At 39.7% G+C, this 22,939-nt stretch overlaps 1 protein-coding gene across 1 annotated transcript in view; it reads right to left on the bottom strand.

Moving 5' to 3' along the window:
* Nucleotides 1–909: 909 nt before the first annotated feature.
* The window catches only part of DNAH12 (dynein axonemal heavy chain 12), a 214,828-nt gene continuing 192,798 nt past the window's right edge, over nt 910–22,939 (bottom strand). Inside the window, exons 67-74 of the mRNA XM_025984090.2 lie at nt 20,949–21,182; nt 20,484–20,672; nt 18,060–18,163; nt 16,778–16,982; nt 8,426–8,563; nt 7,886–7,977; nt 2,394–2,461; nt 910–1,190 (exon numbers count right to left, since the gene is read on the bottom strand). Coding sequence (XP_025839875.2) covers nt 1,000–1,190; nt 2,394–2,461; nt 7,886–7,977; nt 8,426–8,563; nt 16,778–16,982; nt 18,060–18,163; nt 20,484–20,672; nt 20,949–21,182 — 1,221 coding nt within the window. The 3' untranslated portion in view covers nt 910–999. The remainder of the gene's footprint in view (nt 1,191–2,393; nt 2,462–7,885; nt 7,978–8,425; nt 8,564–16,777; nt 16,983–18,059; nt 18,164–20,483; nt 20,673–20,948; nt 21,183–22,939) is intronic.

Below are 22,939 nucleotides of genomic sequence, written 5' to 3'. Positions count from 1 at the left end.
ACTATAGTTTTGTTTCATTGAAATGTCTTAGAATTGTTCATCTATACTAATATTATGAATATATGCTAAATAATAAGACTATTAACTATTAAAATAAGAGACACTTGGCATTTCCAATTAAACAGGAAATCAATGGGTATGTAGGCCTGCCCCAGCCATTTTTTTTTTTTAAATATTTTATTTATTTATTCATGAGAGACACACAGAGAGAGGCAGAGACATAGGTGGAGGGAGAAGCAGGCTCCATCTAGGGAGCCCAATGTGGGATTCGATCCCAGGACCCCAGGATCACAACCTGAGCCAAAGGCAGACGCTCAACCACTGAGCAACCCAGGTGCTCCTGCCCCCAGCCATCTTATTGCTTTTGCACAGAAACTATACTATCTGAGTTTCCCCTCCCTTGACACAGGGGTCCTGTGAGAAGTGGAGCTAATGCTGTAAAAGTGTGATGTAAGAGGTTTGTTTCTGGAGTTGTTCTGATATTTTCCTTATTTAGAATCACCTCTGGTAGGTGAGTGCAAAGTCAGCTATTACTGAAACTAAGAAATGACTTAACACTTGTGAAAACAAGGTATTTTCTGATATAAGTTTTATCTGGTTAGTTTCCCAAAATCTGTTTTTCACCTATTATCAAATAAATGAAAGTTTCAAAGGTTTTTCATATGCTTTGAAGAAACATTTCTTTTCATGTTTTCTAGAAGGGCTATATTCTAGTCAAGAGTGGTGCATCAGGAATGGTGGACTATTTAAAAGAAAGACACATGGGATGTCTGGGTGGCTCAGTCGCTTAGGTATCCAACTCTATCTTAGCTTAGGGCTTGATCTCAGGGTTGTGAGTTCAAGTGTTATATTGTACTCCACACTGGGCATAGAGCCTCTTAAAAAAAAAAAAGAGTGACACAAAGATACTTGGTTTTATAATACATATATTTTGAAGTAAGTGAAGACAACACAGAATTTTTTTGAAATGTCTTTCAGATTTTTTCTTGTTTGTCCAATTTAGTTATCCAACTGACAAAGTAAGGCAACCCCACGCTTGATCCAATGTTGAGTGGGTTGGTCCGTCTTTAACAGCATTGCAATGACAAAGTTAGTAGAATGTCCTGTGGTGGAAAGAGTTCCTTTACGTTCACTTGTCTTGTAGAGGGGACAGACATAGGCATTTGACTTCACAATCTCAGACTTTTTGGCTTAGAAAAGAAAGAAATACAAACAGCCACTGTGACTAAAGGAATAACTATTTTAGTACTGAATCTAAGATCATGATTATAATATTTGAACATTTCAATGTTGTTATTGTTGTTTACAGTTGGTATATAATTATGGCTGTGAAACAAATGATTTCATATGATGCACGATTCTTGGTCTAGAGCATAGAAATCAATAAAGTATCTTTATCACTTACCTGAAGGTGTGAAAACATTCAAAAGGATATGGGAGAGAAGGAGAGGAGAAGGTAGGGAAGAAAGAGTAAAGAAGAAAGAATAAAACAGCACAGAAATGAGGCAGAGATAAAAAGAGAAGACACTGATGCTTAGGGCCTGAATACAAGAAACGCATAAATCAGAAGAAGCAGAAGTCACTATTTGCTTTCAGCAGCTTATTACTAGGAAAAACACACTAACTCTCACCTACTCACAGAAAGAACCTACATATGATCCTTCAAAGACCCAATATGAGATATTAGAAGTCTTTCTAAACTAAAGCTACATTTCTCATAATTATAACTGAAGTGTGTTAATAATGAAAATACTTAATGGATTAGGTGGTGATTGTGGGTAATTTGGAAATGTTTCCCATTAGTAGTTATTGGAAAACAAAAACACTAGAGAAGAAAGAAAAAACACAGGAATGAGCCTCATTTGTTTAGACTCATGGAAAAATGATGGTAGCAGAAGAAGGGAAGGAGCAAGTAGCTTTCCCAGGAGGAGAGAGTTGGCCTCCACTCCCTGTGACTTGCAATATCTGTGCTTTGGGGCACCTGGCTGGCTCTTGGGTCTAGGAGTTTCCTGTAGCCAGAAGACTCTAGCCACTAACTGGAGATGGTGTCAAGCCTATGTGTATTTCTGAGAGGTGTGCAAAGGCATTTCAGAATCAAAATGTTGACAGGAAGCCCTGGACTCTGGGAAAGTAGAAGTGTGTGGGAGGGGCAGAGAAGATGTTGCATCCCATGGGATAAGAGGAAAAAGAGGCAGAATGATATTCCCAGAATAATAATATGAATGCAACATGTAACAAGGGAACAATATATTTCCAATGTAAACATTAAGTCGCTGTTTAATTGAACTAAGTCTTAATAGGTTTGAACAGAGACTTAATTGGGGGAGCCATTAAAAATATCTACCATTACCCTCCCTAAAACTCATAGGAAATTTTGTTAGAGATATACTCACTTGGTTTTATCCATATGATGGGCATCAGGTCAAATAGAAGTTTGGGATGTTGTTCAGCAAGCAATCCACTGTGAGGAGAAATTGACATGTTTATTAGAAATAAAATGAAATATACTTCTAGAAATTGCTACTTAGATACTGGCTTTTATTTTTTATTTATTTATTTATTTTTTAATTTTTATTTATTTATTTATTTATTTTTTTAAATTAATTTTTATTGGTGTTCAATTTACCAACATACAGAAAAACACCCAGTGCTCATCCCGTCAAGTGTCCACCTCAGTGCCCGTCACCCATTCCCCTCCAACACCCGCCCTCCTCCCCCCTTCCACCACCCCTAGTTCGTTTCCCCGAGTTAGGAGTCTTTATGTTCTGTCTCCCTTCCTGATATTTCCCAACATTTCTTCTCCCTTCCTTTATATTCCCTTTCACTATTATTTATATTCCCCAAATGAATGAGAACATACACTGCTTGTCCTTCTCCGATTGACTTATTTCACTCAGCATAATACCCTCCAGTTCCATCCATGTTGAAGCAAATGGTGGGTATTTGTCGTTTCTAATCGCTGAGTAATATTCCATTGTATACATAAACCACATCTTCTTTATCCATTCATCTTTCGATGGACACCGAGGCTCCTTCCACAGTTTGGCTATTGTGGCCATTGCTGATAGAAACATCGGGGTGCAGGTGTCCCGACGTTTCGTTGCATCTGAATCTTTGGGGTAAATCCCCAACAGTGCAATTGCTGGGTCATAGGGCAGGTCTATTTTTAACTCTTTGAGGAACCTCCACACAGTTTTCCAGAGTGGCTGCACCAGTTCACATTCCCACCAACAGTGTAAGAGGGTTCCCTTTTCTCCGCATCCTCTCCAACATTTGTTGTTTCCTGCCTTGTTAATTTTCCCCATTCTCACTGGTGTGAGGTGGTATCTCATTGTGGTTTTGATTTGTATTTCCCTGATGGCAAGTGATGCAGAGCATTTTCTCATGTGCATGTTGGCCATGTCCATGTCTTCCTCTGTGAGATTTCTCTTCATGTCTTTTGCCCATTTCATGATTGGATTGTTTGTTTCTTTGGTGTTGAGTTTAATAAGTTCTTTATAGATTTTGGAAACTAGCCCTTTATCTGATATGTCGTTTGCAAATATCCTCTCCCATTCTGTAGGTTGTCTTTTAGTTTTGTTGACTGTATCCTTTGCTGTGCAAAAGCTTCTTATCTTGATGAAGTCCCAATAGTTCATTTTTGCTTTTGTTTCTTTTGCCTTCGTGGATGTATCTTGCAAGAAGTTACTGTGGCCGAGTTCAAAAAGGGTGTTGCCTGTGTTCTCCTCTAGGATTTTGATGGACTCTTGTCTCACATTTAGATCTCTCATCCATTTTGAGTTTATCTTTGTGTATGGTGAAAGAGAGTGGTCCAGTTTCATTCTTCTGCATGTGGATGTCCAATTTTCCCAACACCATTTATTGAAGAGACTGTCTTTCTTCCAATGGATAGTCTTTCCTCCTTTATCGAATATTAGATGACCATACATTTCAGGGTCCACTTCTGGGTTCTCTATTCTGTTCCATTGATCTATGTGTCTATTTTTGTGCCAGTACCACACTGTCTTGATGACCACAGCTTTGTAGTACAACCTGAAATCTGGCATTGTGATGCCCCCAGCTATGGTTTTCTTTTTTAAAATTCCCCTGGCTATTCGGGGTCTTTTCTGATTCCACACAAATCTTAAAATAATTTGTTCTAACTCTCTGAAGAAAGTCCATGGTATTTTGATAGGGATTGCATTAAACGTGTAAATTGCCCTGGGTAACATTGACATTTTCACAATATTAATTCTTCCAATCCATGAGCATGGAATATTTTTCCATCTCTTTGTGTCTTCCTCAATTTCTTTCAGAAGTGTTCTATAGTTTTTAGGGTATAGATCCTTCACCTCCTTGGTAAGGTTTATTCCTAGGTATCTTATGCTTTTGGGTGCAATTGTAAATGGGATTGACTCCTTAATTTCTCTTTCTTCAGTCTCATTGTTAGTGTATAGAAATGCCATTGATTTCTGGGCATTGATTTTGTATCCTGCCACGCTACCAAATTGCTGTATGAGTTCTAGCAATCTTGGGGTGGAGGCTTTTGGGTTTTCTATGTAGAGTATCATGTCATCGGCGAAGAGGGAGAGTTTGACTTCTTCTTTGCCAATTTGAATGCCTTTAATGTCTTTTTGTTGTCTGATTGCTGAACTAAATGATATCGAGACCAAAAGAACTGTGGAACAGATCAACAGAACCAGGAGTTGGTTCTTTGAAAGAATTAATAAGATAGATAAACCATTAGCGAACCTTATTAAAAAGAAGAGAGAGAAGACTCAAATTAATAAAATCATGAATGAGAAAGGAGAGATCACTACCAACACCAAGGAAATACAAACGATTCTAAAAACATATTATGAACAGCTGTATGCCAATAAATTAGGAAATCTAGAAGAAATGGATGCATTCCTGGAAAGCCACAAACTACCAAAACTGGAGCAGGAAGAAATAGAAAACCTGAACAGGCCAATAACCAGGGAGGAAATTGAAGCAGTAATCAAAAACCTCCCGAGACACAAGACTCCAGGGCCAGATGGCTTCCCAGGGGAATTCTATCAAACGTTTAAAGAAGAAATCATACCTATTCTACTAAAGCTGTTTGGAAAGATAGAAAGAGATGGAGTACTGCCAAATTCGTTCTATGAGGCCAGCATCACCTTAATTCCGAAACCAGACAAAGACCCCACCAAAAAGGAGAATTACAGACCAATATCCCTGATGAACATGGATGCAAAAATTCTCAACAAGATACTAGCCAATAGGATCCAACAACACATTAAGAAAATTATTCACCATGACCAAGTAGGATTTATCCCTGGGACACAAGGCTGGTTCAACACTCGTAAAACCATCAATGTGATTCATCATATCAGCAAGAGAAAAACCAAGAACCATATGATCCTCTCATTAGATGCAGAGAAAGCATTTGACAAAATACAGCATCCATTCCTGATCAAAACACTTCAGAGTGTTGGGATAGAGGGAACTTTCCTCGACATCTTAAAAGCCATTTACGAAAAGCCCACAGCAAATATCATTCTCAATGGGGAAGCACTGGGAGCCTTTCCCCTAAGATCAGGAACAAGACAGGGATGTCCACTCTCACCACTGCTGTTCAACATAGTTCTGGAAGTCCTCGCCTCAGATACTGGCTTTTAATATAAGAGGACCAGAATAGGGATCCCTGGGTGGCGCAGCGGTTTGGCGCCTGCCTTTGGCCCAGGGCGCGATCCTGGAGACCCGGGATCGAATCCCACGTCGGGCTCCCGGTGCATGGAGCCTGCTTCTCCCTCTGCCTGTGTCTCTGCCTCTCTCTCTATCTCTCTGTGACTATCATAAATAAATACAAAAAAAAAAAAGATTTAAAAAAAAAAAGAGGACCAGAATATGCAGAGAATGAAATATAAAATAAAACATAACAAAGCCAAGGAAGTGGCAATGAATAATTGAAAGAAACAGAAGACAATTATGGCAAGGCAATGTGTGCAAACAGTAGACAAATATAAATTCCTGTCACCATTTATTTATTTATTTGAGAGAGAGAGAGAGAGAGAGAGAGAGAGAGAACATGTTCATGAGCAAGGGGAGGGGAGGGGTAGAGGGAGAAGCAGACTCTCCATTGAGAGACTCTCCACTGATGTGGAGCTTGATCCCAGGATCCCGGGATCATGACCTGAGCTTAAGGCAGCTGCTTAACCAACTGAGCCACCTAGGCACCCCGTCACTTTTTAAGTACCATCCATGAGGCCGACACTATCCTATCACAGTTGGTCCTTACTGTAACATTGTCCCCATTCCTGTTCCATGGATGAAGAGTGGAGGCTCAGAGGGGTTGAGTAGTTTTCACAGTAACACAATCCTTAAGTGCCAGAGTTAGGATTCAACTGTATATTTGCCTGTCTAGAAAATGTGGTTTCTTTTCCCTACGCTATGTTATTTGTTTATTAGTTGGAAAAAATGAAGGGGGGAAGGAGGGAGGGGGGAGGGAGGGAGGAAGGGAGGAAGAAGGAAGGAAAAGATGAATGAATAGATATATAAGAAAAGGTAAGTTAAGACAAATGTCATTATTTTTTTTTAAGATTTTGTTTTTTATTATTTATTTATTCATGAGAGACAGAGAGAGAGAGAGGCAGAGTCACAGGCAGAGGGAGAAGCAGGCTCCATGCAGGGAGCCTGACATGGGACTTGATCCCGGGTCTCCAGGATCACGCCCTGGGCCAAAGGTGGCACTAACTAAACTGCTGAGCCACCCGGGCTGCCCCAACAAATGTCATTAGATTGAAGAAGAGAGAAAAGAATAACCACAGGAACTAGGTGCAGCTAAATTTCCTCTTAGCCCTGTCTTGGAATGATCTCTGTACAGCCTCCTTCATGCTCCCCTCAAGTGATTCTCTGGGCCTCAGCCTTTAATCCTCCCTTGAGAGCAAAGCCTGACCCTGGAAATAGAGGATTGTGCTTATTAATGGAATGATAAAGAGCAGGGTTCCAAGCAAAATAATCTCTCTCCTTCCCTCTTAACCTTAAATATTTTTTTAAAGATCTATTATTTTAGAGAGAGAGAGAGCAGGAGTGGGATGGGTAGAGGGAGAGAGAGAGAATCTTCAGTAGACTCCCTGCTGAGCACAGAGCCCAGCAGGGCCCAATTCCACCACCCTGAGATCAAGACCTAAGCCCAAACCAAGAGTCCTCTGTAACTGACTGTGCCACCCAGGTACTCCACCCCTCCGTATTTTTTATTTTTATTTATTTATGATAGTCACACACACAAAGAGAGAGAGAGAGAGGCAGAGACACAGGCAGAGGGAGAAGCAGGCCCCATGCACCGGGAGCCTGACGTGGGATTCGATCCCGAGTCTCCAGGACCACGCCCTGGGCCAAAGGCAGGCGCCAAACCGCTGTGCCACCCAGGGATCCCCCACCCCTCCGTATTTTAAACAAGTACAGCAATGCTCAGTTTCCTAAGCTGGAAATTCAGTATTTATTTTAAATATTTATTCATTATGTCATCGAACTATAAGAAAAAGTTTTCCATTCACCAACAGAAATGGGAAGTTTACTAGAACTGTAAAATGTTTAAAAGTGAGGCACTCCTGCATGTTACAAAACAGAAGGTAAGAGTCCTAAAACTCTTAAATAATGTCAACTAACTTTTCTACTAGTAAGACCACTGAAAAATATTAGCTAAAAATTCTTTAGGACCTTAAAAGACTCACTTATCAATTGCCCTAGCTTGAGTAATGATTTATGGCAAGAATTCTGATATTTTTTACTGTTTGCCATATTCCCTAGGAGAGGCCTTCTGTTGGGGTGAACTGGGTGGGAGGGGCAGGGGGTGCGGCAGTGGACAGAGTGCTTTACTCATTTGGCTACAACGAAAGAAACCTCCACAGTCTCAAGCCCTGACCTGGTTCTGTCCCAACGCGCTCCATCAAGGTATAATCCGTGGATGTACACGCCGTCTTCTGGAGCAGTCTCCGATGTATCAGCAGGGATGACCTGAAGGGAGAGGCACACACTAGTAACGGTCTATTCCCCAGACAACTTCATCATGTAAGGAAAACATTTGCTCCATTTTCAGAATGTGTTCAGGGAAACTCCATTCATTATATCATAACTTGCAGAACCATAAATTTGTCAGTAAAAGTGTAAATGTAAAAATGTATAATACAGTTCTTTTTGAAGCATTTTATCAGGTTTTACTGTACCTCATATTAATTTATGTGACAACAGAAGAGTGGCATTAGACTGAGTGGAAAATTGAAACATATAAAAGTCCTATCAGACACAGCAAGACAAATACTATATACTTTCACGAAACACAAAGAATGGAGAGAAGTCAAATAGTTTATAATGGACCATAAAGACAGGAACTCTGCATATTTTCCTTGCTTAAATACATGATTTTGATAAAATGACATACTATGGAGTTTGGGGGTTACTGTACCTCAAATTCATATCCTAGTATATCAATAGGGATAGTGTATTTTCTGGCATAATTCTGCATAGCTCCAGTTAGGAAGGCTTGGGTGAAAAAGAATCCTGAGAGCCAAAACACATTAGGTTTTCCTGAATTATGCCAGTCCTGTAAAGGGCAAAAAAAAAAAAAATTATTTTTATTTCCCAACTCACACAGCATCACCTCATATGCAGTTCCTGATACTGGTTTTTGTGCTGCCCACACTTTCCATCACAGGATTCCCTTCCCTGACACAAAGCACATAACCTATCTTGGTCTTCTACCTCTTTTCCCTTATAGTTGCTTTCCTTGGAAAATTCAAACTAATTTTAACATTAACCTGAATAAAACAAAGTTAGAAAGATTCACATCTTCTGCAAAGAGCCAAAGGTAAATTATTTGGAGATTATATTACTTAATCCCACTCAAAAGCAACCACCTTTAGACACCTTACGCATCATATCACAGAGCCCTCGTGTGTTGAATGAATTGAATTCAATTCACATTACTTGAATGAACAGATGAATCAATAAAATTAACTTTGTCTCTGGGTGAGTGGTGCACTGTGGGAAGAAGCCAGCTTTGCTTCCTGGGTGGAAGAGAACAGACTGGTGCTAGAGATGTTGCAACAGCACGAATTATCAAATCAAGAAGAGTTGGAAGGGCACCAGGGTGGCTCAGCAGGTTAAGTATCCGACTCCTGATTTCCGCTCAGATCATGATCTCAGGGTTGTAAGAACAAATCATAGCTGAAAACTTTCCTAATCTGGGAAGGAAAACAGGCATTCAGATCCAGGAAATAGAGAGATCCCCCCCCTAAAATCAATAAAAACCGTTCAACACCTCGACATTTAATAGTGAAGCTTGCAAATTCCAAAGATAAAGAGAAGATCCTTAAAGCAGCAAGAGACAAGAAATCCCTGACTTTTATGGGGAGGAGTTTTAGGGTAACAGCAGACCTCTCCACAGAGACCTGGCAGGGCAGAAAGGGCTGGCAGGATATATTCAGGGTCCTAAATGAGAAGAACATGCAACCAAGAATACTTTATCCAGCAAGGCTCTCATTCAAAATGGAAGGAGAGATAAAGAGCTTCCAAGACAGGCAGGAACTGAAAGAATATGTGACCTCCAAACCAGCTCTGCAAGAAATTTTAAGGGGGACTCTTAAAATTCCCCTTTAAGAAGTTCAGTGGAACAATCCACAAAAACAAGGACTGAATAGATATCATGGTGACACTAAAATCGTATCTCTCAATAGTAACTCTGAACGTGAATGGGCTTAATGACCCCATCAAAAGGCGCAAGGTTTCAGACTGGATAAAAAAGCAGGACCCATCTATTTGCTACAAGAGACTCATTTTAGACAGAAGGACACCTACAGCCTGAAAATAAAAGGTTGGAGAACCATTTACCATTCGAATGGTCCTCAAAAGAAAGCAGGGGTAGCCATCCTTATATCAGATAAACTAAAATTTACCCCGAAGACTATAGTGTGAGATGAAGAGGGACACTATATCATACTTAAAGGATCTATCCAACAAGAGGACTTAACAATCCTCAATATATATGCCCCGAATGTGGGAGCTGCCAAATATATCAATTAATAACCAAAGTGAAGAAATACTTAGATAATAATACACTTATACTTGGTGACTTCAATCTAGCTCTTCTATACTCAATAGGTCTTCTAAGCACAACATCTCCATAGAAATGAGAGCTTTAAATGATACACTGGACCAGATGGATTTCACGGATATCTACAGAACTTTACATCCAAACTCAACTGAATACACATTCTTCTCAAGTGCACATGGAACTTTCTCCAGAATAGACCACATACTGGGTCACAAATCAGGTCTGAACTGATACCAAAAGATTGGGATCGTCCCCTGCATATTCTCAGACCATAATGCCTTGAAATTAGAACTAAATCACAACAAGAAGTTTGGAAGGACCTCAAACACGTGGAGGTTAAGGACCATCTTGCTAAAAGATGAAAGGGTCAACCAGGAAATTAAGGAAGAATTAAAAAGATTCATGGAAACTAATGAGAATGAAGATACAACCGTTCAAAATCTTTGGGATGCAGCAAAAGCAGTCCTAATACAAATTACATCACAATACAAGCATCCATTCAAAAACTGGAAAGAACTCAAATACAAAAGCTAACCTTACACATAAAGGAGCTAGAGAAAAAACAGCAAATAGATCCTACACCCAGGAGAAGAAAGGAGTTAATAAAGATTAGAGCAGAACTCAACGAAATCGAGACCAGAAGAACTGTGGAACAGATCAACAGAACCAGGAGTTGGTTCTTTGAAAGAATTAATAAGATAGATAAACCATTAGCCAGCCTTATTAAAAAGAAGAGAGAGAAGACTCAAATTAATAAAATCATGAATGAGAAAGGAGAGATCACTACCAACACCAAGAAAATACAAATGATTTTAAAAACATATTATGAACAGTTATATGCCAATAAATTACGCAATCTAGAAGAAATGGACACATTTCTGGAAAACCACAAACTACCAAAACTGGAACTGGAAGAAATAGAAAACCTGAACAGGCCAATAACGAGGGAGGAAATTGAAGCAGTCATCAAAAACCTCCCAAGACACTAAAGTCCAGGGCCAGATGGCTTCCCTGGGGAATTCTATCAAACATTTAAAGAAGAAACCATACCTATTCTACTAAAGCTGTTTGGAAAGATAGAAAGAGATGGAGTACTTCCAAATTCGTTCTATGAGGCCAGCATCACCTTAATTCCAAAACCAGACAAAGACCCCACCAAAAAGGAGAATTACAGACCAATATCCCTGATGAACATGGATGCAAAAATTCTCAACAAGATACTAGCCAATAGGATCCAACAACACATTAAGAAAATTATTCACCATGACCAAGTAGGATTTATCCCCAGGACACAAGGCTGGTTCAACACTCGTAAAACCATCAATGTGATTCATCATAACAGCAAGAGAAAAACCAAGAACCATATGATCTTCTCATTAGATGCAGAGAAAGCATTTGACAAAATACAGCATCCATTCCTGATCAAAACCCTTCAGAGTGTAGGGATAGAGGGAACATTCCTCAACATCTTAAAAGCCATCTACGAAAAGCCCACAGCAAATATCATTCTCAATGGGGAAGCACTGGGAGCCTTTCCCCTAAGATCAGGAACAAGACAGGGATGTCCACTCTCACCACTGCTATTCAACATAGTACTGGAAGTCCTCGCCTCAGCAATCAGAAAACCAAAAGACATTAAAGGCATTCAAATTGGCAAAGAAGAAGTCAAACTCTCCCTCTTCGCCGATGACATGATACTCTACATAGAAAACCCAAAAGTCTCCACCCCAAGATTGCTAGAACTCATACAGCAATTTGGTAGCGTGGCAGGATACAAAATCAATGCCCAGAAATCAATGGCATTTCTATACACTAACAATGAGACTGAAGAAAGAGAAATTAAGGAGTCAAACCCATTTACAATTGCACCCAAAAGCATAAGATACCTAGGAATAAACCTAACTAAAGAGGTAAAGGATCTATACCCTAAAAACTATGGAACACTTCTGAAAGAAATTGAGGAAGACACAAAGAGATGGAAAAATATTCCATGCTCATGGATTTGAAGAATTAATATTGTGAAAATGTCAATGTTACCCAGGGCAATATACACATTTATTGCAATCCCTATCAAAATAGCATGGACTTTCTTCAGAGAGTTGGAAAAAATTATTTTAAGATTTGTGTGGAATCAGAAAAGACCCCAAAGAGCCAGGGGAATTTTAAAAAAGAAAACCATATCTGGGGCATCACAATGCTAGATTTCAGGTTGTACTACAAAGCTGTGGTCATCAAGACAGCGTGGTACTGGCACAAAAACAGACACATAGATCAATGGAACAGAATAGAGAACCCAGAAGTGGACCCTCAACTTTATGGTCAACTGATATTCGATAAAGGAGGAAAGACTATCCATTGGAAGAAAGACAGTCTCTTCAATAAATGGTGCTGGGAAAATTGGACATCCACATGCAGAAGAATGAAACTAGACCACTCTCTTTCACCATACACAAAAATAAACTCAAAATTGAAGAAAGATCTAAATGTGAGACAAGATTCCATCAAAATCATAGAGGAGAACACAGGCAACACCCTTTTTGAACTCGGCCACAGTAACTTCTTGCAAGATACATGCACGAAGGCAAAAGAAACAAAAGCAAAAATGAACTACTGGGACTTCATCAAGATAAGAAGCTTTTGCACAGCAAAGGATACAGTCAACAAAACTAAAAGACAACCTACAGAATGGGAGAAGATATTTGCAAATGACATATCAGATAAAGGGCTAGTTTCCAAGATCTATAAAGAACTTCTTAAACTCAACACCAAAGAAACAAATAATCCAATCATGAAATGGGCAAAAGACATGAAGAGAAATCTCACAGAGGAAGACATAGACATGGCCAACATGCACATGAGAAATTGCTCTGCATCACTTGCCATCAGGGAAATACAAATCAAAACCACAATGAGATACCACCTCACACCAGTGAGAATGGGGAAAATTAACAAGGCAGGAAACCACAAATGTTGGAGAGGATGTGGAGAAAGGGGAACCCTCTTACACTGTTGGTGGGAATGTGAACTGGTGCAGTCACTCTGGAAAACTGTGTGGAGGTTCCTCAAAGAGTTAAAAATAGACCTGTGCTGGGATCCCTGGGTGGCGCAGCGATTTGGCGCCTGCCTTTGGCCCAGGGCGCGATCCTGGAGACCCCGGATCGAATCCCACATCGGGCTCCCAGTGCATGGAGCCTGCTTCTCCCTCTGCCTGTGTCTCTGCCTCTCTCTCTCTCTCTGTGACTATCATAAATAAAAAAAAAAAATAGACCTGCGCTACGACCCAGCAATTGCACTGTTGGGGATTTACCCCAAAGATACAGATGCAATGAAACGCTGGGACACCTGCACCCCAATGTTTATAGCAGCAATGGCCATAATAGCCAAACTGTGGAAGGAGCCTTGGTGTCCATCGAAAGATGAATGGATAAAGAAGACGTGGTTTATGTATACAATGGAATATTACTCAGCCATTAAAAATGACAAATACCTACCATTTGCTTCAACGTGGATGGAACTGGAGGGTATTATGCTGAGTGAAGTAAGTCAATCAGAGAAGGACAAACATTATATGTTCTCATTCATTTGGGGAATATAAATAATAGTGAAAGGGAATATAAGGGAAGGGAGAAGAAATGTGTGGGAAATATCAGAAAGGGAGACAGAACATAAAGACTCCTAACTCTGGGAAATGAACTAGGGGTGGTGGAAGGGTAGGAGGGCAGGGGGTGGGGGTGAATGGGTGATGGGCACTGGGGGTTATTCTGTATGTTGGTAAATTGAACACCAATAAAAAAATAAATTTATTTAAAAAAAGACTCCCTCCCATGCTCTCAATAAATAATTAAATAAATCTTAAAATCTCAATCTCAAATAAATAAATCTTAAAAATAAAAAATAAAGAAGAGGTGGAGAAAGAGATGGAGCTTGACAAGGACTCAAGCCATACAGAACCAGCACCATGCCCAAGAAAACTCTGAGAACCCAGAAGGCAAGTGTATAGGAAATTCCCTGGCTCATTCCAGAGCTTCCTTAGCCAAGAATGTCACGAGTGTCTGGGTCAGCTACTTGTATAGAGTTTCTGAATGAGCGTCCATTTACTGGGTATGTAGTGCGTGCCAGGCACTCTGCTAAGCACTTTACATGCATCACCTTATTTAGTCCACAAAATAACTCATGAGTTATTCCTCCCATTTTACAGATGAGGAAACTGGCGTGCATAAAGATGAATAACATCTTGCTCAAAGTCACATAGACACTAAGTGTCAGATCCAGGATTTAATCTGAGAGTAGAGCCAGTGTGTAGAAAGCTTAAAAAAAAAAGGCACAGGAAGGAGAAAGGGAAGGTAAATAGGATGAATGGTGAGAGCGAAAAGAGGAAAAGAAAGAAAACTCCAGATGACTCATATGCTTCATTTGTTCACTCTAAAAAGCATTGGAAGGTGAAGTCCAAAGTCCAGGAGAAAGAAAGGCGAGGGGAAAACTATACAGGTTCTTTAAGGGTAAGGGGACAATGCAGGAGAGATCCATTCAGAGGAAGGTGTGTGGAGAAGGATGATAAAAGTGCTCCATATTGAGTAAAATCTTTCTTACTCATTTGAATAGAATGATTCCAAGGGGAAATTCAAATTTCAGAAAGTAGGGAGGTCGGTGTGAACTTAACAACAAAAAGAATTTGTCCTTGAGACTCTCCTGACAGGTACCATGCCAGGACCCCTGTAAATGACCAAGGTAATAATTCTTCAAGGCCCTTTATGAATGAAGTAGTATACAGAAAATATAAGGAGTGCCAATGAAAGTTTCAGAAAAGCTTGGGAAATTAAGTGTAAAAAAAAAAAAGAAGAAGAAGATTATGGCATGGGGGAGGATGTGATTAACCATAGCTCACATGCTTTTGATAAAGTGGGGAAAGAGGCTGGTATACACAGGAGGAACTCAGAAGACATTGTAGATGTGGCTAGGATTTGCCCAGGTATGCTCAGCTTCATGAATTGCATCAGCAAAGATAAAAAAAAACACATTAATTCTGAGAAACACACTCTCATATTCACTATTGTTAGGAATACAATTAAGTAATTTTTCTGAATTCTTACCACATACCATGGACTGTTGCTCTTTGAGAGGAAATTGGCCATTTTATGGATGAGAAAACTGTTAAGTGGCAACTCTTCTACAGCCTGAACACTGAAAACCCCATTCTAGATAGTTTTGTTTGTTAAATTAAAACCTACACAAAAATCTCCTATAAATTAATTTTTCAGAAACAGCCCAGAAGAAAAATGGGCCAAGGAGATAAAGAGGCAATTCACAGAAGGAATACAAATGGCAAGCAAACATACCAGAAGAAGCATAAGGTCAGTATTTAAAAAAAAATGGAGCACCTGGGTAGCTCAGTCAGTTAAGCATCTGACTCTTGATTTTAGCTCAGATCATGATCTCGGGGTCATGGGATCAAGCTCTGAGTTGGGCTCTGTGCTCAGTATGGAGTCTGCTTGAGATTCTCTCCCTCAGCATACACACACACACACACACACACACACACACACTCTAAAAAAAAACAGATTGAAAGAATAAGATATGGTTGAACTATCAGATTGGTAAAAATTAAAAAGGGGCAAATGAGAAAGCTTCTCTCTCCCTATCTTTATAAGCACTGGCTATTTTATGTCTAGCTTCCACATGAAAATAAAGCTCTTGTGTACTAGGAAGGCAACTGATCAGAGAAAGGTCATATACCTGATGTGAATTTCCAGGAAGTATTTTAGGAACCCTCCCCACCTCTTCCCCCACATAATTATTAACCATACAGTGGGGTCAAGCAGAGTCACTGGGGAGGAAAAACAGTGCCCTGAAAATCCTTTATGTGTGCGTTTGGGGATAGGATGGGGATGGGGTGGAGATTTCAAAGCATTTTTCCCTGGTTTTATGAGATATGGTATAAAAAGCAACTGATTTTAAGACAATGGTCAATTATTGGTAAATCCAAATCTTGGGTTCTCTTTGTGATTTACCACCAGTATTAAAATCACAAGACCAAGTATGCAGACTCAGAGAGCCACAAACCTAGAATCTTAAAAAATGTCACATATTACTTGGACTTCAGCAAAGTAAAATTTTAACTTTCTACTCAGTACTTTGAAATGTGTGTTGTTTTCAATATTTATCTATTTATTTATTATTTATTTATTAAAGATTTTATTTATTTATTCATGAGAGACACACACAGAGAGAGAGAGGCAGAGACATAGGCAGAGGGAGAAGCAGGCTCCATGCAGGGAGCCTGATGTGGGACTCGATCTCTAGGACTCCAGGATCACGCCCTGAGCCGAAGGCAGGCACTAAACCGCTGAGCCCCCCTCTTTTTTTTTTCTCTTAAAGATGTTATTTATTTGAGAGAAAGAGAATGCAAGCAAGGGGAATCACAGAGGGAGAAGGAGAAGCAGACTCCCTGCTAAGCAGGGAGCTTGATGTGGGACTCGATCCCAGGACCCTGAGATCATGACCTGAGCCAAAGGCACATGCTGAACCAACTGAGAAACCCAAGTGCCCCTATTTTCAATATTCTAAAATTTTGGCTAGATTACCATAAAACTGCTAACCACATTGCTCAACTCAGAGACATTCAAGTGATCAGAGTGTTTCTAATCTCTCTCCAGTCAACCAAAAAAAAATTATGTATATATATAAATAGAATATATAATCTTTTACCTGTAAAAAGTTCAACCGGGCTAGAAAATCTGTGATATAACTTGCTAGGGGCTTAAGGCTTGGGTAGGATCGTGTGGCCCATATTTCTGGAACCTTTCCAACAAGCAAACTGCCAGAGAGTGCCTCCAGTGCAGAATCCATTACAACCACACCCTTGATAGCTTTTCCAAGGTCCTGTAGAGTGTTGCGTATAGTTTTAATTAAACTGCAAGGAAAGGAATTATGTCATCAATGTACATATGAGGGTATATATCAATATACTATGTTTTCAGAAAAGAAATAGCAGAAATCTCATTCACAGCTTTATGAGAGTGTCTCCCCAAATAGAGCCACCTCCCACTTGAATGAAAGGTACTTTTAGGTGATACTTGAACATTTTTCATTTTAATTATTACATAACATAGAAAATAATTCAACAAACATATTGAAATTGTTGCTTTCTGAGTATTAGGGCTTCAGCCTAGGCTAATTTAAGCAGGGAATCATTTAGGGAAAATATCAGGTAAATATGTTATGGGTGTCATGCAAATATGGAAAAAGTTATAAAGGTGTAATGCAAAGGCTGAGACTTGTGGAATAATGCATTAAAGCATAAAGTGTATATTCACTGATACACTTGCACACTTTGTTTCCCATGTAGGCTCAAACTGCTAAGAAAACCACAAATAGACCTGAGCTGAGGGTTTTAGACTAGAAGCTTAAGCAACTGAGAGACAGTATGCTATTATATATAGATATATATGGCCTTTGTATAAAAAATACTGAATTAAGGCATCATAGTGTTTTTAAATGTTTTATATTTATATGTTAACAAGACTAGAAACCCAAATAAACTTGAAAACACCTTAGAAAATTCATAACTAAAATAATTTCTCCATTCCTTAAGCCAGTATGGAATTGTAGAAAATTCAATAAAAACATTCAGAGCAAATAATTTTTCGCTATCATGGGGTATTTAATTGATCTAGGTTGGACTCAGGAAGACAAGGGAAGTGTGTATGTGTCAAGACTTGTCATTGGCTCATTTGGTCTTTAGTTCCTGAGGAGAATAGTGATAGATGGGTGAGAATTATGATTAATGAATATTTTCACCAGTAAAATCAGATCTCATTTCCATCATCATCATTTATACCATTTTAAAGAGTAGGGGTAGATCCTAAGAAAATGGCAGGTTTTGATCATTTTTCTTAAAATTTTAATTTAATACCAGTGTGTCTTTTTTTTTTTTAAAAATCAACTTTGGTTGGTTGTTTTCTGAACCACTGGGGAGAGAGATCCTTACTTGTTAAATCTTTCCATTTCTTGTACTAACACGGTATTCATGCTCTCTTCATATCTCACAGGAAACTTCAGTAATGCTTTTTCAATGTCAAAATCATTTGGTAGCTAAGAGAATAGATTTTGAAGAACACATGTTACTCTCAGAATGAAGAATTCATTTCATTCAGCTACCACATCACTAATAGCTAACACTGGGCAATTACTACAGACTAGGCATGTGTTAATAACTTTCCATACATCATCTCACTTAATCCTTACCATGCACTCTCAGGAAGCTACTGTCATCTCCATTTTACAGATGAGGTTATTCAAGTACAGTGGACCTTTGAGCAATGCAGGGGTTTGGGCGCCAACCCCCCTCTGCGTAGTCAAAAATACATGTATAACTTCGATCCTCCAAAACCTTAACTACTAATAACCTAGTATTGACCAGAAACCTTGACAATAACATCAACAGTCAACTAACACATACTTTGTATGTCACATGTACAATATACTGTAAACTTACAATAAAGTAAGCTAGATAAAAGAAAATGCTATTAAGAAAATCTTAAGGAAGAGAAGATATATTTACAGTACTGTGCTGTATTTATCAAAAAATTCATATGTAAGTGGATCTGTGCAGTTCATAATTTTTTTTAAAGATTTCATTTATTTACTCATAGAGACACAGAGAGAATGAGAGGCCAAGACACAGGCAGAGGGAGAAGCAGGCTCCACCCAGAAAGCCCAACGTGGGACTCCATCCAGGGTCTCCAGGATCACGCTCTGGGCTGCAGGGGGCGCTGAACCGCAGCACTACGGGGGCTGCCTGGATCTGTGCAGTTCAAAACTGTGTTGTTCAGAGGCAGCTGTACAGAGAGGTTGAGTAACTGCCCAAAGGCACACAGCCAAAAGGTGATCATTTTAAATCCACAGGTCTCTAACTGCAAAGCCCACGCTCTTCACGATATAGCACTTTGTGGAAGATACACATTTCTGAAACATCCTTTTGTAAGCTGAATCTTATTTTTCTTTGATAAAACTGATTTGCCATTTCATAACTGTTTTATATTTACTTGCAATCAATTATCAACTGGCTTCAAATAGCTTAGCTTACCCCACTTTCAAATAATTAATGTTGTGACCATAGCAGGGTTCCAAGGAATAGGGAGGGAGAAGGCACCAAGTGTCTGGTTTCTATGAGGCACCTCAGAGATGCTTGAGAAGTGAAGGGCACTTTGGAACTGATAAGCCTCAAGACATTGGAATTCACGCTCTTAAAGAGGCAAAGAAGTTTCCCAAAGAGATCCCAAACTAAGAAAGCTGAGCTGCCCAGAGTGTCCTTGGATGATGGTCCCCGAGTGGTGCAAAAGAATTGTTGTAAACTTACACTAGGTGGTGTCACTCGAGGACCCTTTGGCTTAGCACAATCCCTTTTCCCCAAATACATTCCCAAATGTCACTGCTAGGGAACTTGCTCTTAGGGACCGTGTAGGAGCCACCATTCTTCAAGGGCACAAATCTTCCCCCCACCCCCTGCTCCGGGACATAAGCTGCAGAAACAGTAAGGGATCAGAGGTGAGAAAAGTCAAAGAACAGAAGATCAGTCCAGGGGACAGGGTGGGAGGAGGCTAGCTTGCTTTCACCCAGGGGTGGCAGCAGGACTGCTCCCTCTTTCTCCAACGGCCGCAGCCAGGCGTACAGTGGGGAGGCCCTACTTCAGGGGATGTAAGACAAGCCCTCTAACGCAGAGAGGAGAGGAGTGGTGCTGACAGTGGGCTTTCAAGGCAGGTGGACGATGGGGCAGGCTCTGCTCTGTCAGAACACTTGACACTGAAGTATGGGGCTCATTATAGCATTTACCCTGAAGGGAAATTGTGAGGACCTATGCTTGTGATCATAATCTTTTTAAAGTTCCTTAGTAGTTTCTTATTGAATTTAAGACACAGAAAAAAAAGTGAGAAGAAAGAGTATCATTCCACTTTACCTAGTAGGCTAAGTACTTCGGGCTTTTTTATGGAGGGGGAAAAAAAAAGCTGTAGTTGCTCATTTAGAGCTGATCTAACTCCCTGTACCTCCTCGCTCCCTAAGGTAGAGATCAAAAACCACTCACTCCTTGAACCAGCAAGTTCAGACCATTTCCTCCAGTTTGTACAAAGTAGATCCATCATCTTTGTTTGCAAATGGTAATAAGTCATATGTTCATCAGCTTATCCACAACTGTAGCTACTAAGAACTGACATTGCGCCAGGTGCCGTGCAAAGCACTTTAAATTCATGATCTCTTAAATGTTCCCAAGAACCTTGTACAGTTGGGAACTAATGCTCCGAAAGTCAAAGTATCTCACTGAAGGTCCTAGTGCTGTTAAATGGAGCCTTTGGATTATCATTTCAGTACCATTTTCATTTATAGTATGAGCAACATATTCAAAACGAGACACTACCTTGTTGAGGATATCTTTGGTGATTTCTAATAGAATCTGGTCAGTGCTTCCTGAGGATCCTGTCTTTTTGGAGCCTCCCTGCGTGAGGAGCAAGGACTCAAAGAGGATTTTCGTTTGTTGCAGGTCTTTGGAAATATCAACATTTTCATGTAATCCAAATATCTCAGGGTGTTGAGTAAATGGAAGATTCTACCAGAAAGCAGATGAAGCAAGGATCATATTTTTTCACCGGCTATGTGAATGCACAAAGTATAAAACACATGCTGACCAAAAAGGGTTACAGGTCAACTAAACATAAAGCACTGAGGAATCGAACTCTTCCAATTTTCAGTCACTGCTAGAAACTGAAAGTTGATTGAAGCCCTACTACTTGTCTAGCCCTCTACATTACAGGGGAACATTTCATTGTTTGTTTTAGATAAATCACACTTAGATCTAACCCTATTTTCCAGTGATATCAGTTACCTTAATGAACTCAATGTACTCATCATAGGTGCCTTTGGGAGGTGCAAAATAGTGTCCACTGGGAGAAAACTTGTAATGAGGGTTTTCAATTATTAGTGGGTTATAAAAGTCAGCCAGCATGGTCAAGAGGAGACGTCTATCCCAGTCGTCTGTCACCCTTCCACCATAGTTGCATTCCCCAGTCAGGTACGAGATAGCTTCAAATGGAACTGTATTATATTCATTTATAAATAACTGAAACAAAGGAAAAATAAAATGATAAAAACCTTAAGTCTTTTACTTCATTTCTATTTTAAAATGACATGAAATACCCATATGTCAATCATCTATATGCACAGAAGTGGGGTTGAAAGAACTATTATCACAAATTATCTTTGAAAGGCTGGCATTGTTAGTGTTAATTTTACCTTTTTTTCTGTTTTTTTTTTTTTTTTTTTTGGAGAGAGAATGAGGAGGAGGGACAGAGAATCTTTTTGTTTTTTAATAATTTTTATTTTTATTTTTATTTATAATTATTATATTTATTTATAATTATTATTTATTATATTTGTTTATAATTATTATTTATAATTTATTTATTTATTTATTCATGAGAGACACTGGTGGGGGGAGAGAGAAAGAGAAAGAGACCGAGAGAGAGAGAGAGAGAGAGAGAGAGGCAGACACAGGCAGAGAGAGAAGCAGGCTCCATGCAGGGAGCCCAATGTGGGACTCGATCCTGGGACTCCAGGATCATGCCCTGGGTGGAAGGCGGCACTAAACTGCTGAGCCACCCAGGGATCCCTCGCAGAGAGAGGATCTTAAGCAGGCTCCGCGCCCAGTGCAGAGCCCAACATGGGGCTCGATCTCACAACCCTGAGATCACGACCTGAGCTGAAAGCAAGAGTCAGATGCTTAACCTACTGAATGAACCACCCAGTTTCCCTGTTAGCGTTTATTTTAAATTACTTTGCTTATCTGCATCTTCTAAATTTAGAGCAGGGGGAATAAGCATGTATTGCTTCAAGGCAGCCCAAGTGAAAATTACATGAAAATTACCAAGGCTTTTCATATGACTTTGGATAAACCTTGTCTTAGGGCACTGGTTATTAACTGGGGGCAATTCTGTCCCCTAGAGGACCTTTGGCAATATCTAGGGACATTTTATATTGGTAGTTGGAGGTGCTGCCACCATTGAGTGGGTAGAAGTTTGGATGCTGCTAACTAGTACACAGGCCAGCTGCCTACAAAGAGCTATCTGACCCCAGATGCCAATAGCACCAAGGCTGAGAACAAGGTGCCTGGTTTAAGGCACTGTTTGCAATGTAATAAAAACAAAGCAATCCCAAACTTTACAGCCAAAGCCTGGTTCACACAATATAACATCATTTACAATAGTGATAGAAACTACTATTTGCATAATTTTTACATGGTCTTCCTCATCTCTCAATAATCCTGTGAAGTAGGAAGCTGAGTCTGTGAAATGTGAAATGATACAAAGGCTTGAATTTATTTCTCCCAGTTCCAGATCCTTTACTTTTTCCCAAGACAGGAATTTTGGGTAGTGTGTGTATTGGGATGGTATAAATTACTGGATGAGAGCTTTTTCTGCTTCTGAAAATTAACTAGTAGTGCAGGAATTATAGCAGAAATGATGCATAGTTAAGAAAAAAACTTCCAAATTATCTAGAGGCAAGTTAAAAGAAGATATAATTCTTTGTTTGAGATTCCCATGTTTTCAGGAAGATGAGAAGTATCAAGAGATAGGAGCAGGAAACAGAGGGAAGGTTGTCTTTTGAAGGGGGATAAGTTATTTGTGAGAGTTTCTCCCTTTCTTACCTTTGGGGGAAAGAATGTTTAACTCAGTTCACCCCTTCCCAAAACTGAAGGAAGAGATCCCAAGAGAAATTCATGCTAAATTTGTGGCATTTGCAAGACATAGAGCCTAACAACTCATTCCTTGGTTTAGTCTATCTACTTAGCCATGAGTTCCTTGATTTGTCTCTCTGGAG

This window comes from Vulpes vulpes, chromosome 9 (genome assembly GCF_048418805.1).
Source record: "Vulpes vulpes isolate BD-2025 chromosome 9, VulVul3, whole genome shotgun sequence".
NCBI lineage: Eukaryota > Metazoa > Chordata > Mammalia > Carnivora > Canidae > Vulpes > Vulpes vulpes.
This window is presented reverse-complemented; position numbering and strand designations above follow the sequence as displayed.